General features: G+C 38.5%; 1 protein-coding gene across 2 annotated transcripts; it reads left to right on the plus strand.

Moving 5' to 3' along the window:
* Positions 1-263: 263 nt before the first annotated feature.
* On the plus strand, positions 264-13,677 carry LOC5503141 (E3 SUMO-protein ligase PIAS2). Of its 2 annotated transcripts, XM_032371409.2 has the most exons (18): positions 264-353; positions 447-792; positions 2,365-2,449; positions 2,769-2,819; positions 3,092-3,182; positions 3,417-3,548; positions 4,991-5,096; positions 5,386-5,459; positions 5,534-5,565; positions 5,875-5,937; positions 6,252-6,317; positions 6,386-6,480; positions 7,062-7,133; positions 8,366-8,486; positions 9,165-9,349; positions 9,620-9,657; positions 11,646-11,736; positions 12,471-13,677. In XM_032371409.2, the coding sequence occupies exons 1-17, from the start codon at positions 330-332 to the stop codon at positions 11,727-11,729; spliced, it is 1,665 nt and encodes a 554-aa protein (XP_032227300.2). In that variant the 5' UTR covers positions 264-329; the 3' UTR covers positions 11,730-11,736; positions 12,471-13,677. The 2 variants fall into 2 exon arrangements, with proteins under 2 accessions (XP_032227300.2, XP_001624240.3); XM_001624190.3 differs by lacking the exon at positions 11,646-11,736.
* The last annotated feature ends 2,049 nt before the right edge of the window (positions 13,678-15,726 follow it).

Genomic DNA, 15,726 nt, shown 5'->3' on the forward strand with positions numbered 1-15,726 from the left:
ATAAGCTGACTGCAAAGAGGGTCCATAAATTTTTTTCGGGATGCGGGATTTGCGTTTTTAGCGATCAGGATACTGGAATGTCGAGGAAAAGACAAGCGGGATAAGGGATAGAAACGTCGCCTGGGATTTGAAGGGGGAAATATCAGAATAACGGGATTTTGGGTGCCCTATTGTGGACAATCGAGTAGATATTAATGCGTCCTCAACCACAGGAAGCCCACGAAATAGAGAGCACCCGCAAAGTCTATTTACCGGCGGGTAACCTGTGGTCAACCGGATGCGCACGCATCGTCCCACTATTTATAATTTCGCTTTGAAACAATTCTAACATGGAGGAAACGGCCGAACTTAGAGTGAGTAATTCAACAAAATACCATTGAATTATAAAAAAATTCACTCGTGTACAATTAAGGAATCTTATTTTAATCTTTTTATTTTGTTTTCAGCACATGTTGATGAGTTTTCGCGTCTCCGAGCTCCAAACTCTGTTGGGTTTTGCGGGTCGTTCTAAATCCGGCCGAAAACACGAGTTGATGGGCCGATCTTTACAACTGTTGAAATGCGAGGGAAATTATCAAGTTCGCGCCAAAATACGAGAGCTGTATAGAGCTAGGTACCCTAGAAGAGTTGTTATTTCTCCTCAAAAGAGCGTACCACCACCAAGAAGTCTACCACCACCTCCAAGTCGAAGGGAAGAGATGTCGAATTCTGTGCCGGTTCACCCTGACGTTCGACTAGTTTCGTTGCCGTTTTTCGAGCATATTGATGACTTGGTTCGTCCGACAAGCCTAGGTAACCTTTACCATCTATATATGACCTTGTTCTAACTTTCTCTGAATCTTGTTGTTCCATTCCATTCAGTCATTTGTAGTTGAACTTTAATCAGCAAAAAGCGCGCCTAAAACGCAAATGCGGGATTGACGTTTCGCACTTCGATGTTTTGTTATGTTATATTTAGATCTCGAGAGATTCACAATATGACATACCATAGCACTGAAATGTATACCCTAAATACTATAATCTTTGTCACTTGTTTTCCGCGTTCTATTTAAAAAATCGCGATTCAAGAACCGACAGTTTGAAAGGGCGCCGAAACCAGAGACCAATAGAAAAATTCAAGTTGTTTTCGTTTCACGAATTTGACATCTTTTGTTAGAAGTTGTATTAACCCTGATTTATCAATTGCTTGTCTTTCCCCTCAGCCCGTGTTTATCAAAGCTCAATTTTGTTTTATGCTGAAATGTTTAGTTTTCAATCGTTATTCGATAAGCCTCTGAGATGACCGTGGTTTTCAGACGACCATTTGAGGGGTTCATAGGTTAGATCTCGCCATTGTTTTCTTAACTCATATTAAAGTGAATTTATTTCCTAAATTTTGTATCCTGACTGTAAGATTCCATTAAAAAAGTTATTTCAATGATAAGATCCGATTCAATTAAGAACCTAGGGCTAGTTGAAATATTGGGAAGATCCTTTCTTTTTTCATCTGTACTGTAATTTCGTTTTCTTTGTCTCACCAACAACTTATAGAATAAAAGGCTCACTTTTTTATAGCATCAACTTTAATTCTGCTAAAATATTTCAAGTGATTTACGATGATTAAGATGATGTTATTTGATCCCTTTGAATACCCTTTTCAATGATTTGTGGTGTGGAAATGTAATTTTAACCTGAGAAAACCATTTGGAAATCCATGTTAAATTTGCATAAAAGATGCAATTAGCATGACAATAAATTTTGCAATAAAATGCAAATTAGGGAGCACATTAAAAAGACTTACAATTAAAACCTTTTGGTATTCAAAAGAAACTACAGTTACAATTTGTTCAAAAAGTTGTCCAAAAAAGTAATGGGAAATATCAGTCTCATTTTGCCCAAGAAAACATTAAGGAAACAAGAAGTTTGAAATTAAGATAATTGCTTTAGATAAAATCTAATTACACTCCTCTAGTTAATACTCATTAAAAGGGCACTTGTACATTGCTACTAAGGCTCAAAAGTCGTATTATCCATGAGCTGTATTCAATGCAAATGCATGCAAATAAATCGAGTTGATTGTTTTGTCTTCATTTCCATGCATTTGCATTGAATACGGCTCATGGATAATACGACGTTTGAACTTAGCCTAAGAAATAAAATATGACATAGTTTATTACAAAACAACACAAATGTACAATGATTGTCAAAATAATTAAAATGGTATATTATATCGATGTTTGTTGTTACACAACATTTAAAAATGATTTGAGAGCAGTCCTGTATCATAAAATTGAGAGTCCCTATGCTACAATATTTACCTTTATTTAACAACATTGGTTTCTTTTCCAAATGCTTATATTAAAGTGGTATTTCTTCTAACTACAGTTCCAGTTGGGATGTCACAATTACAGGAGAATTATGTTGTTTTCCACTTAACTCCAAGACAAGTTGGTCTCATTACAACCTCCAGGTATGTACAGTAATGCCAATTATTGGTTCATACCATCACTCCAACGCCATGCTCATTGGCCATAAAGCTGTAAATAAGCCAGTTATAAACTGTCTCTAACTCAGTAAGATTTGCTTGCTGTATGTGCTTAGGGACAAACCTGAAATCTTGCATTTTTGTAACTGAATTAAGGACAACTTCAGTTGCCACAAAATACAGTAGTGGCAAATAAGAAAATAATGTTTTTGTTGGTTGTTGCTTCACCCGTTTTAACATACTACTGTATGCTTGTCCTGGTCAAAGTTGTCATTGTGTCTTTTGTATTTTTTTTTTTTTTCAGGGATAATAGACCACATTCTAGACATGATTTTACTGTCCAGATACAGTTAAGGTAATACATGCCATGCTCCTGCTGATGGGCCCAGCCGTGTTTAGTACCATTCTGAACTTAATTGATTCAGATGTTGAATTAGATTTTGTGAGTTGGACAGGATTGCTAGTCATAAAACCACAAGGGATTTGCAGTCCAGAATGTAGATACCCAGGTTTTTTAATGAATCCCATGATGACCTGGCCCAGGTTCAAACCCTTGTCCTCTTTCTTGAAAAGTTAAGGCTGTACTACTAAGCTTGCATCACTCATAATTTACTCCTTTTTTTGCAGAATCTGTTTATTAGAGACAAGTTGTGAGCAATCTGACAATTTCCCTTCCTCATTATGTATAAAAGTCAATGGAAAAATTTGCTCTCTTCCGGTGAGGAAATAGATTAGTATTACTTGTGTAATTTTAAATTGTTTGACAAACTACTAAGTGAAACTTGCAAATGCCCATTTATACACCTATTAGCCAGCCATCCTTATGAATTATCATGGTCCAAATCTTTACACATTAAGCTGTTTTTTTTTTTGCCCAAAGCATCCTAAGCATCATGGCACAGTGTTTGGGAAAGTCAAAGTGTTAAACATGAGTGCTCATGATTTCTTTCAGGGTTATGTTCCACCGAATGCTAGTGTAGATCACAAGCGCCCTGGCAGACCTGTCAATATCACCAACCAGTGTCGTCTCTCGTCTACTGTACCAAACCATATCCATGTATCTTGGACCCCACGGCATGGTCAGGTAACTAGCTTGGTGCTGTGCTTAGGCAACAAGTATTTTTGCAATTAAATCTATGATGATGCAGGATTTTTTTACAGTATATACGTACTATGCAATACTGTAATGGGGAAGGACATGACAGAAAAACATGACGTGACGCGTCAAATAAGCCCATTTCACATCAATTAAGGTGGAGAATTTATCTGAGTACTAAGTAACTTATAGCAAACAAAATATCAAGTGCGACTTTTTTTAAATTGATGCGACTTTTTGTAATGTGTCATTGAAATTTGAGCTTTTCGTCCCTGAGCTGATACACAGGGCAATAATGATCAAGGAAAAATTATCATAAAAAGCCAAAATCTGGTTATGTGCACTTCTGCCTAACGTTATTTGTGTTTTGAAAATCAGTCCATAATACAAGGAACCTATAGCCATTGTAAGAAATTGTGTCTACTCTGTCTATCTGGAATTGCACGTTTTCCAGGTTTTTCCCTCATGTCATGGGGAAGGAATTTGTAGATGATGGATATTGGCATATATAAGCCTGACTATCAAGTCCATGTTTTTTTTAGTAGAAAGCAGCATTTTGTTTGTTCTGGTTATCCTGTCAGGTGGTTTATTGTCTTTTAGTGACCATTTTACCATTTAAGGTGGTGCGCTTAGGTTGTTTTGGCTAAACAGCTTATATACTATGTTCCCTACAGAAGACTCATTTTTGGGGCGATTTTCGTAAATTTTTCAGATTTTATTAATACATCTATGCTTTATCAGATTCCGCTAGATTCACTCTTCTTGGAAATCAAATTATTTTTTGTCATGCAAGTTAAAAGGAAGCAATATTTTTATATTAAAATAAAAATCTCGAAATCTGCGCGATGCATTTTTTTCTAAATCTACATAACACCTAACAATACTCCAACTTGAAGCACACAAATTTTTAGCTAAAACTGACCTGTCAAACTTCGCGATTGATGAATCTTTATTTCACGCCAAAATTGTCCTCGCAATATTTGAAAAAATAAATGCACTCTTGCCTACAAAGATCTATCCCTGAATTAACGCCCCCTGCTAACTCCAAAACCTAAGGCAACTGTGTGAGAGGGGCAAGAGGAGCAGTGTTGCACAAGAATAAATTCCAGATGGTCAATTCGAGAGTATTTTTGTTAAGATAATTTGAAAACTAAAGAATTTTTCCTTTTCAACATTTTGGCGCAACCCGCTCATCTTCCAAACTATAACCCGACTCTTTTGGTAAAATAGGCCTTACCGAAAGTACTTGCTTGATGTAGTTGTATGGCGAACCTGCGTTTATGAGAAATTAGAATCAAAAGTTGAGTATCTGAACGCGCTTCAAACGAAGCCCACGCTAGTGTCACACATGGTAATCGACGATAGCTGCCTTGTTCCACCTTAATATGTGCGAATGAATTTTGACCAAACATTGTAATTGTCCCATACAGAGACATGTTGTGGTCATACGACTGGTGCGACTTGTGACGTCCAGTTGCTTGATGCAGAGATTAAAGGCTCGTGGATATAGAAACCCAGACCATTCAAGGGCCCTAAGTAAGTAATCATCCATAGCGCAAACTATCCCCTTAAAAACACCTAGTAAAACCATCTATAATGAATTAAGCTGTTTAAGCTCTTTTCAATGTTTATCCTTTTTTTCTCACAACACAACAACAAAAAACGTGACAACCTAGTTGTCAATAAAGATGTGTGATGTACATGTTGTGTGCAAACAGTTTCTATGACTTTTGGTCTCTGGCCCTCGCATAACCGTAGTGGTACCAGCAAAATTGGCTAATATTGGCACATTTTGGGATTTGTTAACTCTGAATTTTGTCTTCAGTTAAGGAAAAGCTAGCGCACGACCCAGACAGTGAAGTTGCTACAACAAGTTTGCGTGTCACTCTACTTTGTCCAGTAAGTTACAGTATATATCATATTTGGTTTCTTTGCTGTGAACTGAAGATTGATATTCTTTTGTTTTTGTTTAGCTTGGAAAGTCCAAGATGACACTTCCTTGTAGGTAAGTATTGCGTAAAATGTTTAGTCACCAATTCAAAAGCAGCTGACACAACACATAAACAACATTTATTTTTATTTAATTTTATTTAACAATACAGATTACTCTTCCAAAGATTAGTATGATATTATTTTATGTAAAGATTTGAAAAGATTGGGAAAGATAAGATAACTGAACCTTTAGCTATGCTTTGAAATTTGCTTATAGCTAGCAAAAGTATAATTTGAGAGTAGAAGAGAGTAAAGGTAAATACACGTATGGTAGTACTGTGGTGACGTTAATTTGTATCCTGTTGCATGGTTTAATACTCAGGTCAGTAACATGCAGCCATCTTCAGTGCTTTGATGCTGCTCTCTATCTCCAAATGAATGAGAAGTGAGTACTTTTACTTGTACCAAGCTAAAAAAAATATGATTACTAGAACTCCCACTCATTAGAATTACCTCTAGAAAGAATTTTCTTACAGGATGTGCAATTAAGAGATAAAACATTGCCCTATGTTAGACACTCAAACTGAAGCACACATTTCATGAATTTTAGATGACTTTAAATAATACCTGATAACAGTACATTTTTATCTGCATTCGGCAGAAATATTTGTGATCTATGATATTATCAGGCTGAAGAATTTGCTGTTTTTTTTCTTATATGTATGTGTTTATGCTAAAGTCTTCTTCCTTTATTCCCAGAAAAACGACTTGGATTTGTCCTGTGTGTGATCAAAAGGCAGAATTCAAGAGTTTAGTTTTAGATGGGTAAGCAATATGACAAGCAATTCCTAGAATCTTATTGAGGTCTTGTACTAAATATCTATTCTGTGCAGTTTGTTCAGGGAGATTTTAGACAACACTAGTGGGAGCTGCACTGAAATCTCATTCTATGAGGATGGGTCATGGAGGCCAGCTGTTGAAAATCAAGGTATTGTACTTGACTATAAGGGACGATTCATTATTTTAAAGGGGTGAGGTGGCTAGATGAAAAAGGGAGCTCATTCAGATTTATTTGTAGTAATGTTCTGTAAATTCAACTGTAAGGGTCACCATATGAACTAAAAAGGTTATTTGTTTTGGAATTAAATTACAGTAGAAGAGTGTTTTATATTTGTTTTGTTATTGGCCATGTCACACAATAGGGCCTTTACAACAAAATGATGTCATTCTTTGTCAAAGTCTATTCTTTGTCATTTTCTCTGTTTCATTTGAATATGGCTTTGGATATTAGTATTATGCATACATTTTCTAAAACCTAAAGATGCTGTTATTACTAGAATTTGCAAGAATCTAGAATTTCTTTGACAGTTTTGCTTGTTTTGGTTATTTTTTTGTATATGGCCCTAATGAAACCAAAAAATGGTTAAATTTGTAAAAAGGTGTGTAGTGGGGGTATGCAGCCTATCAGCTGTTGTATATTATTTCTTCATGTTTAAATTACTTTTTATGTCAAGCTTCACTTGGTATCCTTATCGTTTGTGAAACTAATGTGTGATGTGGTTTACACAGAACTAGAAAGCAAAGCAGCTGTGAAAGCAATCATCGCAGCCAGCCCAATAAAAAAGATGCCCATTGCTAAAGGTATGTCTCTAATCAGGAAGCATATCTCTAGTTTTCGTTTAGTGAATCTAAGGAATGGAACTGTCTCCCCACCCACGTCAAACAATGTAAACCATTCAGTTCCTTTTCATGCGCTTTAGCTTGTTTAGGTCAATTTTATATATTCTGAAATTTTCACTTGTGTTTCTTAGTTAATAATCCATTTATATTTTGTTTTCATTATTTTACTGAATGAGTGCCATGTGTATATTATCTGCTAGATATAAGTGTTCTCTCGATAAAAAATGTCTTTATCATCATCAATATTATCATCATAATCAAAGTTAATCTTCTAGGTAAAAGGTTGGGACCAGTTTTGGAATTTAAGTGACAAGTTCAAATCAGATTTGATACTGCTGCCAAACACTCAGTTTTCCATAATTTGTGCCAATATGTGTTAACACATTGACCCCTCGACCGGCCTGTACTGGCCCTGAGAAGTACCCAAATCCCAAAAATATTCCCAAAATGCAAAATAGACACAACAAGGTAAAGATATGCATCCAACCAAGGTGATAGCAACTACTCTTAAGCCAAATAATAGCACAGGTTCTTTGACAAATTTCAAATCGAACAAGGAAAGAAAAGCAGAATCACCCCTCTCAGTAAAACGCTCAAAATACAACACAAGGGAGAGAGATCAGCAAACAGCTCAAGACACAAACAGATACCTTCATTCTGATCCTCCAGGTTTATTTCCATGGCCTCAAAACACAATCTCCACTCCTTGAAGGCTTGTGAAATCACTTGGATGCCATTACGGATTGCAAAGCATCCTTGGAGATCCAGGGAAAAATCCATGAGGGGAGGGCCAGTCAACACTCCTCTCCCCAAAGTCAGATGTTTTTTTTATAAGTCTTTTCATCCTAAAGCCAAACAAATCAATTCCAGGTCAAACAGGCCCAGAATAGCAGTGTAAACAATTTTGGAATCATTTTGGTTTCAGAAAAGACAGCGTTTAGGAGAGCTGTGGTGATTCATTTGAAAATTATTTTCTCATCCAGGCAAAGCTAAACAAGAAAAAATCACCATGAATCCAATTTTGCTTGCAAATATCCATAAGCACAGCACTCAATTATGCCCCAATAGACTTCATGATGTCCTAGGACACCCTCCCAATATGCTCATACCTGCTGCAGTACAGCTCTGTTTATACCTTAGCTAGCAGCATGTGTACTGTTTTGACTAATGGTTTGTACTAATTGATTTCTCAGCTGAGCCAGAAACCAAGGAGGAAGTCTCAGTGATTGATCTAACAGAGGACACAGATGAAAGTGACAGTGACAGAGATGATGATGAAGATATGGATACTTCCAGGAATAGTGACGACCTCTAGTAAGTCTAGGGCCATGTTATACAATAGAAGCCCAGTTTAAGGATAATTCCAGGAAAAGTGACAACCTCTAGTAAGTCTAGGGCAATGTCATACAGTCATTAAGAGCCCAGTTCAAGGATAATGCTAAAAACAGCAATGACCTCTAGTGAGTCTAAGTTCCAGTCATACATTTGGAGCCCAGATAATGGATAATTCTAGCAATAGCGATTACATCTAGTAAGCCACATCACTCAATAGGAGCCCAGATTACCAAACAAAATGTTTTTGTTTTAAGATTAATTTCTTTGAAAATGGTTTTAGACATTTGAAACAATAGGCAATACATGCTTTACCAAAGTTGGGAAGAACACAAGAAAAGAAGTTATTTCAGTCTTTTATTTACCATTGAAATATTTTGTCCTTTTTAAAAGAGTTTACTTTCTCATGCAGAAAATAGATGGAAAAGTAAGGCTTTTTTATTGTAGCCATTGAAGCCAATAAGTTTTGCCTCTTAAATTTGTATTGCATATGTTTTTTGGCTTTACTAAAACATCCAAAAGACATGTCACATTCTCTGTATCTCACAGAATCTTTATCTTGAACCTTCCCCCCCTACCCCACCCCCTCAATTTTCCATATCACCTGTACCCAGTTCGTATTCTGTTGCAGCCCCAGAAACATGAGTTTTTTTTTAACAGTGCACCAATCAGTAACAGCACCATCAGCTCAACTAGTAGCAATAGCTACAACAAGAGGGTGTCATCAAGCTCAGTGATCATGCCGCCTTCCTCGCACTCCAGATCACCCAACTCACCTGGCTCACCCAACCCGACGCTGTTCAGTCACCCAAGCTATTACCCACCCCCACCTCTGGATTTCCAAGGTACTAAGCACTGGCACCAATACAAAGAGCTGTCCCTAATATGCGCATGATGTTGCCATTACCTTATAAAATGAAATAGAACCAAGTGGACGTAGTGGCAAGTGATATAGCCAAGTGTTTACTTGCCATAATTCATCTGGCTATTAAATCTTTCGCCTGAATTATTTGAAATTGGATGTGTTATTTGTATACTTTCGCTCTAAATAAACTTTGTTTCCCATGAATCATATCTTTTTCAAATATTTGAAATTAACTCTCTTGTATTTCCAGGAATTGATATTTACAGATTTCTACATACGGATGACCAGGTTAGTGCCTTAATAAGGGCAAAAGAAGGGTCCAATTTTAGAGATGACTTGTTTACTTCCAAGTAAGGAAACTTGGGGTGTGTAGTCTGTGACTTCATGCCATAGGCAATGCTGTGCGCTTGTTGTGTTTTTCCCCCATAATCACTTGTAGGCTTGCTGTATGGCCAGTCTTACCACAAACTTTCGTCAGTCTAGTTATCCTTATCATACTGCCACTTTGGCCCAGTCCCAGCAAGACTCTAAATTTATAATCTGGAAAATATTTAGGCTATTACTTCATCATCAACAGTACCAAATGCCTAGTGCACACTTAGTGACATAATGACATAACAGCAAAGGCGCGCACACTCTGTTTAACCAAACTAATGACATCGACATAATGAAAGAAAAAAACATGTTTTTTCTCTTATGTCGTTATGTTGGGCTTATGTCAAAATGTCAAACCATTTGCACTTGAACATAGAAACATAAGGGTGCACGCGCCCGCCTATGTCATTACATCGTTATGTCACAAGTGTACACCAGGCATAAAGAAATAACACCAAACGGTGGCAGACCTGGAACTGTTCGAAGGGTGGCTTAATTTATGAAATCTTTAACAAAGTTCTCCAAGCTTTCAATTGTCTGCTCCTAAGCATACAGACGTCAGTTTGGGTGATTTCTAGTTTTAATCTACAAAGCCACCCATTGTTCTTCTGTCACTGCCAAGAATCTCCGTATTTGCATAATGTATAATAAAGACTGCAGATACAAAATTATAAGTGTCACCTAATATATCGCATAACATATAAGATTATTACACACTAAATCAATGACTAACTCTTTCTCGCGCTTAACTCATCTCCTGTTTATCTCAGTGATTTTTGCCCTTCCCTTCGGCTAAATGTGAATTTACAGTTATTGTGGAGTCTGATAAGTGTCCATTCGTCAATGTATTATCATACATTTGTCCCTTCTTTACCCTTATTTATTGCTTATTTATTGAGATTATTGCCCCCATGACATCTTTTTGGGATTACTTTCTTGATTTCATGGACGCTTCCATGATAGTGCACCTACTCTCACCCTCACAAATGTAATCTCAAATGCAACAAGAACACATGTTATTGTGTAAGTCATCCTCAAGTCTACAATAGCCCAGAAATTGGCTAGAAGGGGTTGCTCTTTAACAAAATTTCACATTTGTATCACTACATTAAACAATTTTGGAACCATGCTCTTTAAATGTCAAGATGAACGAAGTTTGTTTCGAGCACAGATTATATTTCCTAACGAAGGGCACTTCCTTCCATTAGTAACAAGCTATTAAATATTGCCCTATTTTTGTCTTCACCTAGTACCAAGGAAGATTCAGTTCCTCTTTAAACTTCCTTGGCTAGTACAAGATAATAGGCCATTCGAGCTAAAAGTTTGCGCGTGCATTACCATAGAGCCTACCTCAACTACCAGAATGCTGCGCGCGCCTTTTAAGCTGGCACCAAACGAAGCGCGAGCTGCATGGCGGTAGTTGAGGTAGGTTTCCATGGTGAGTGTACGCGCATGCTTATAGCTGGAATTGTCTAGGCCTATAATTTTTGCCTCTTCTCAGTAGTATTAAGGCCTGTGATTTAGCCTTGGCTTTGCAAATAATAGTATTAAAGCCTGTGAATTAGTCTTGGCTTGGAAAATAGTAGCCAGACCTAGGGTTTCTTTGTTACATTCGCCTGGGGCTGTTTGAAGATTTAGGTGTTTGTGTCCGACAGTTTTCACCATGGCCCATTAACAGAAGTCTACGGAAAACTAGGTTTTTGCCATTGTTTAGCTTGGGATAGTACGGAGGCCTAGGTTTTCGCCTACAGGAATCTAGGTTTTCGTCTTTAGAGGCTAGGTTTTTGCCTCATAATTTTTGGCATTGCCTAGTAGCAAACAACTAAGGCTTCCCCCTGCAAAAAGGCATGCTGTCATGTTGTAATGAATGCGCCGGTTGTTTTCCCTTGAACTTCCCTTAGATAAGCCGAAGATCAAATCGTCGCGGTCCCCACCGATACTTCACAAGGAAATTCAGCACGAATTCAGATCCAACCCTGAGATAAACTAGAGGTGCACTACCCAAGGTTACACATCCACCCATTAGATACCTACCATAGCACTTATGTCCAATGCATACTTTTAAGGCGATTTTATGGGAATCAAATAGGGTCTTTTCCACCACCGAGATAAACTGGAGATGCAATAACCGCAGCCGCACGCCCGCCCAATAGATACCAACATAGCCCTGATAAACACATGTCCAATGCATACTTTTAGGGCAATTTTATGGGAATCAAATCGGGTCTTTTCCACCACTGAGATAAACTGGAGATGCAATTACCTCACTCACAAATACACCCAATGGAAACCCACAATACCCCTAATAAACAAATTTCCAACTCATGTTCTTTTAGTGCGCCGCGCGCTACCGTGGTTACCTTGTACTAAAAAGGTAGTTTTTAAAAAGTTAGGCAATTGGCATGCAAGGATCAGAGTATTGACACGAATTTCACGAGGACCGTCCTGCCCTTGTGCACACTAAAACATTTCTTGGCATCGCTTGTTGGCTTGTGAATCCATGTCAATCAGATTTCGTGTTTTTCGCATCCTCATTGGTTTACCTCCAAGGTTGCCACGTTAGCACGCATAGTAGCCCATTTTTCAGATCAGGTATGAAATCCAGGAAAAGGGGTTAATGAGTCTTTTTTCCATAAGGTTTCAATAATTTATAGCATATATAGAAACTCCCAAATGCATAATTTATCCCAGGAGAAGATGTCTGACAAAAATGTCATCTTTTGCAGTACCCGATGTACCATTTAGGAGACCACGCAAATCTTCTTGGACAGCTCAGCATGGCATCCAATCCAAACGTCATCCAGTTAGACGACTGAGACGACTGCAAGAAGATATTTCGGAGGGCACGGGGTCGTAATACCCGTGATGCAAGGCGAGTTATGGAGGATGGCTATTACGTGCTATACCCATGATGCAAGGTGAGCCATGGAAGATGGCTGTCACGTGCTATACCCATGATGCAAGGCGGACTATGGAAGATGGCTGTCAAGTGTTACCCATGATGCAAGGCGAGCTATGGAAGATGGCTGTCAGGTGTTACCCATGATGCAAGGCGAGCCATGGAAGATGGCTGTCACGGGCTATACCCATGATGTAAGGCGAACTTTGGAAGATGGATGTCAAGTGTTACCCATGATGCAATGCGAGCTATGGAAGATGACTGTCAGGTGTTATCCATGGTGCAAGGCGAGCCATGGAAGACGGTTATCGCGTGCTTTACCCATGATGTAAAGCGAACTATGGAAGATGGCTGTCAAGTGTTGCCCATGATGCAAGGCGAGCTATGGAAGATGGCTGTCAAGTGTTACCTATGATGCAAGGCGAACTATGGAAGATGGCTGTCAGGTGTTACCCATGATGCAAGACGAGCTATGGAATATGACTGTCACGTGTTATCCGTGGTACTATTCGAGCTGTCACGTGTTTCCGATGAAGCAAGATACCGTCACGAGAGTAGGAAAATGGGAAGGGAAAATCTCTTTCCCACATCAGCCTGCATGCTACAGGGACAACAATTTTTTTGGAAAGAAGTTGATCGGCAATTGGAACTCGTGATCGGCAAATGGAACAATTGATCAGTTAATTAGAACCATTAATTGGTAACTGTAACTGTTGATCGGCTACTGGAACTATTTGATAGGAAAATCAACGAATTAATAAGCTGTGGAAAATGGAGAGAGCCGTTTAGCCCGGACTTTTTGTAGCATCCTCGAGAGCTAACTATTTAATCGTTTTGCAAAACCAGCAGAGTAATGAAATACCGACAGAATACGCGAGAATGTAAATACAGAGGACAGTTGGCGGATCTGAAGATATTTAGATTCAGCTTGAATTGCAGTTCATTCGTTAATTAACAAGCACATCCATTTCAATTATGTACATAAGAGAGAACAAAATTAAAATTTTATGGCAAATAATAAGAGAAATTTTAGCTTCAACAGATTTCTTATAGTTATATTAGGTCTACCCAGGGAGTTGTGAGCTATGACTCCCTTGTCTACCCTTTGTTTAGAGCTTAAAGCCGCATTGTCACCAGTTTACTTCCGGAGGTCCGACGGATACCTCAACCGTTAAAAGACAAAAGAATCTATTAGAATCCGAGATATTTAACAGGCCATCCGCTCTAAATTATCAATCACATCCTCGAAGAAACTTCCAATAGACACACTGCTTTCAATATTTTGAAATATTTTTCGCGTTTTCCGTTAAAAATCATCGGATATTTTTAAGATAATCGACCGGAAGTAAACTGGTGACAATGCGGCTTTAAAACATGCAGTTGATATATTAGCGAGGAGAGTCTCTGTAACAAGGATAGAGATGGTCAAGTGGCAATGTTATGGCGCGACGCGCGCTACCGTGACCACTAAGACAAAGCTAACCATGCGACGCGCGCTACCGTGACCACCAAGACAGAGTTAAAAGAAAGTTAGCCGCGAGAATCCTTACTAGCAATTTCGTTCTGTTGCGCTCTTCAGGTTTCTGTGCCACGCTGGTTGGCTAGTAAAGTTCTTGTCAGTCGGATAGCACGTTTCTCATAACCTGTTTGGACTGTTTTTACAAAACTGTCAAGGTGGTCACGGTAGTGCGCGTCGCACTGTAAAAGCCTTTGCTGCTTAACCTTTTCCCTTGAGCTTCCAAAAACTTGGCCTTTATTACAGTGCCTATAAGATACAGCTAATTTTGGCGCAAAGGATGGATCGATATTCGAACATCAAGTAAACTTTTCCTTTCCGTAATATATTTTTTCCTGTTTTCCCAATTCTAAAATTTACAGATTTAATAAATTATGAGATATTGGATGAGGCGTTTGTTTTTCTTCGATTACTGTCCGTAGTATCGATTGTTGTATGCATGTGGGAGATGCCCATAGAGCTCAAACAACCTCAAACATTTCAAGCGCAGTTGGACTTTGCGACGGTTAGGACGGCGTGTAGGAGAAAAGCGCTTGGCGATAAATTCAATGAAAATACCTAGACTTTATACTAAGAAACAAACAAAAATTAACCGAAAGCTATTTCTACAATAAGGATCAGGGAAAGGTGAGTTTATACTACAGCTCACTAGACCATAAAACCATTTGGTTTGGTGGAGATCTATTAGACAAAACTCGTTTTCACGTGCGGGTATTTGTCTCCCCAAATCAATTCCAGTGTTTTCTACAATTGCCGTCCTCGTTGTATTCATATCATAGGCTAAGTCAAACATCGTTTTATCCATGAGCCGTATTCAATGCAAATGCTTGTAAATAAAGATGAAACAATCGACTCGATTTATCTGCGTGCATTTACGTTGAATACGGCTCGTGGATAATACGACGTTTGAACTAGGTCAGTCCTAAAACATGGGGAGGGATATTCAATGCAAATGCTTGTAAATAAAGATGAAACAATCGACTCGATTCATCTGCGTGCATTTACGTTGAATACGGCTCGTGGATAATACGACGTTTGAACTAGGTCAGTCCTAAAACATGGGGAGGGATATTCAATGCAAATGCTTGTAAATAAAGATGAAACAATCGACTCGATTCATCTGCGTGCATTTACGTTGAATACGGCTCGTGGATAATACGACGTTTGAACTAGGTCAGTCCTAAAACATGGGGAGGGATAACAAGGAAAAAAGATGTACGGAAAATGGATGAGTAGGGAGCCCGAGGGTTCTATGAGTGTACCAGAAATTTGTCCAGAAAGGGGGAGCGGTTAATGACAGGCGAACATGTAGACCATTATTTCACGCGTATGGCATATTCCTTTTCAATATAGGTGAGTGGAATTGCAAAAAAGGGCTACGCTGTCCCTAGGCGGAGCCCTTTGTACCATGGATAGGAGCAACGATACGTGAATGATCATGGAAAGGGCTTCCCATTTTGTCCAAAGCAGTAAAAGGAGGGTATTATTTAGAAGCCTGGGCGTGACGGACCTCATTCGCATCTATGGTGCGCCGATGTGTAAACAGCTGAGCGGCCGACGATACTCT

Source organism: Nematostella vectensis, chromosome 5 (genome assembly GCF_932526225.1).
Source record: "Nematostella vectensis chromosome 5, jaNemVect1.1, whole genome shotgun sequence".
NCBI lineage: Eukaryota > Metazoa > Cnidaria > Anthozoa > Actiniaria > Edwardsiidae > Nematostella > Nematostella vectensis.

Coding starts and splice junctions, on each gene's coding strand:
- LOC5503141 (XM_001624190.3), top strand. CDS start 330: ATGGAGGAAACGGCCGAACTTAGA. Junction 2,450..2,768: donor GGTCTCATTACAACCTCCAG/GTATGTACAGTA, acceptor TTTTTTTTTCAG/GGATAATAGACCACATTCTA. Junction 8,487..9,164: donor AGGAATAGTGACGACCTCTA/GTAAGTCTAGGG, acceptor TTTTTTTAACAG/TGCACCAATCAGTAACAGCA.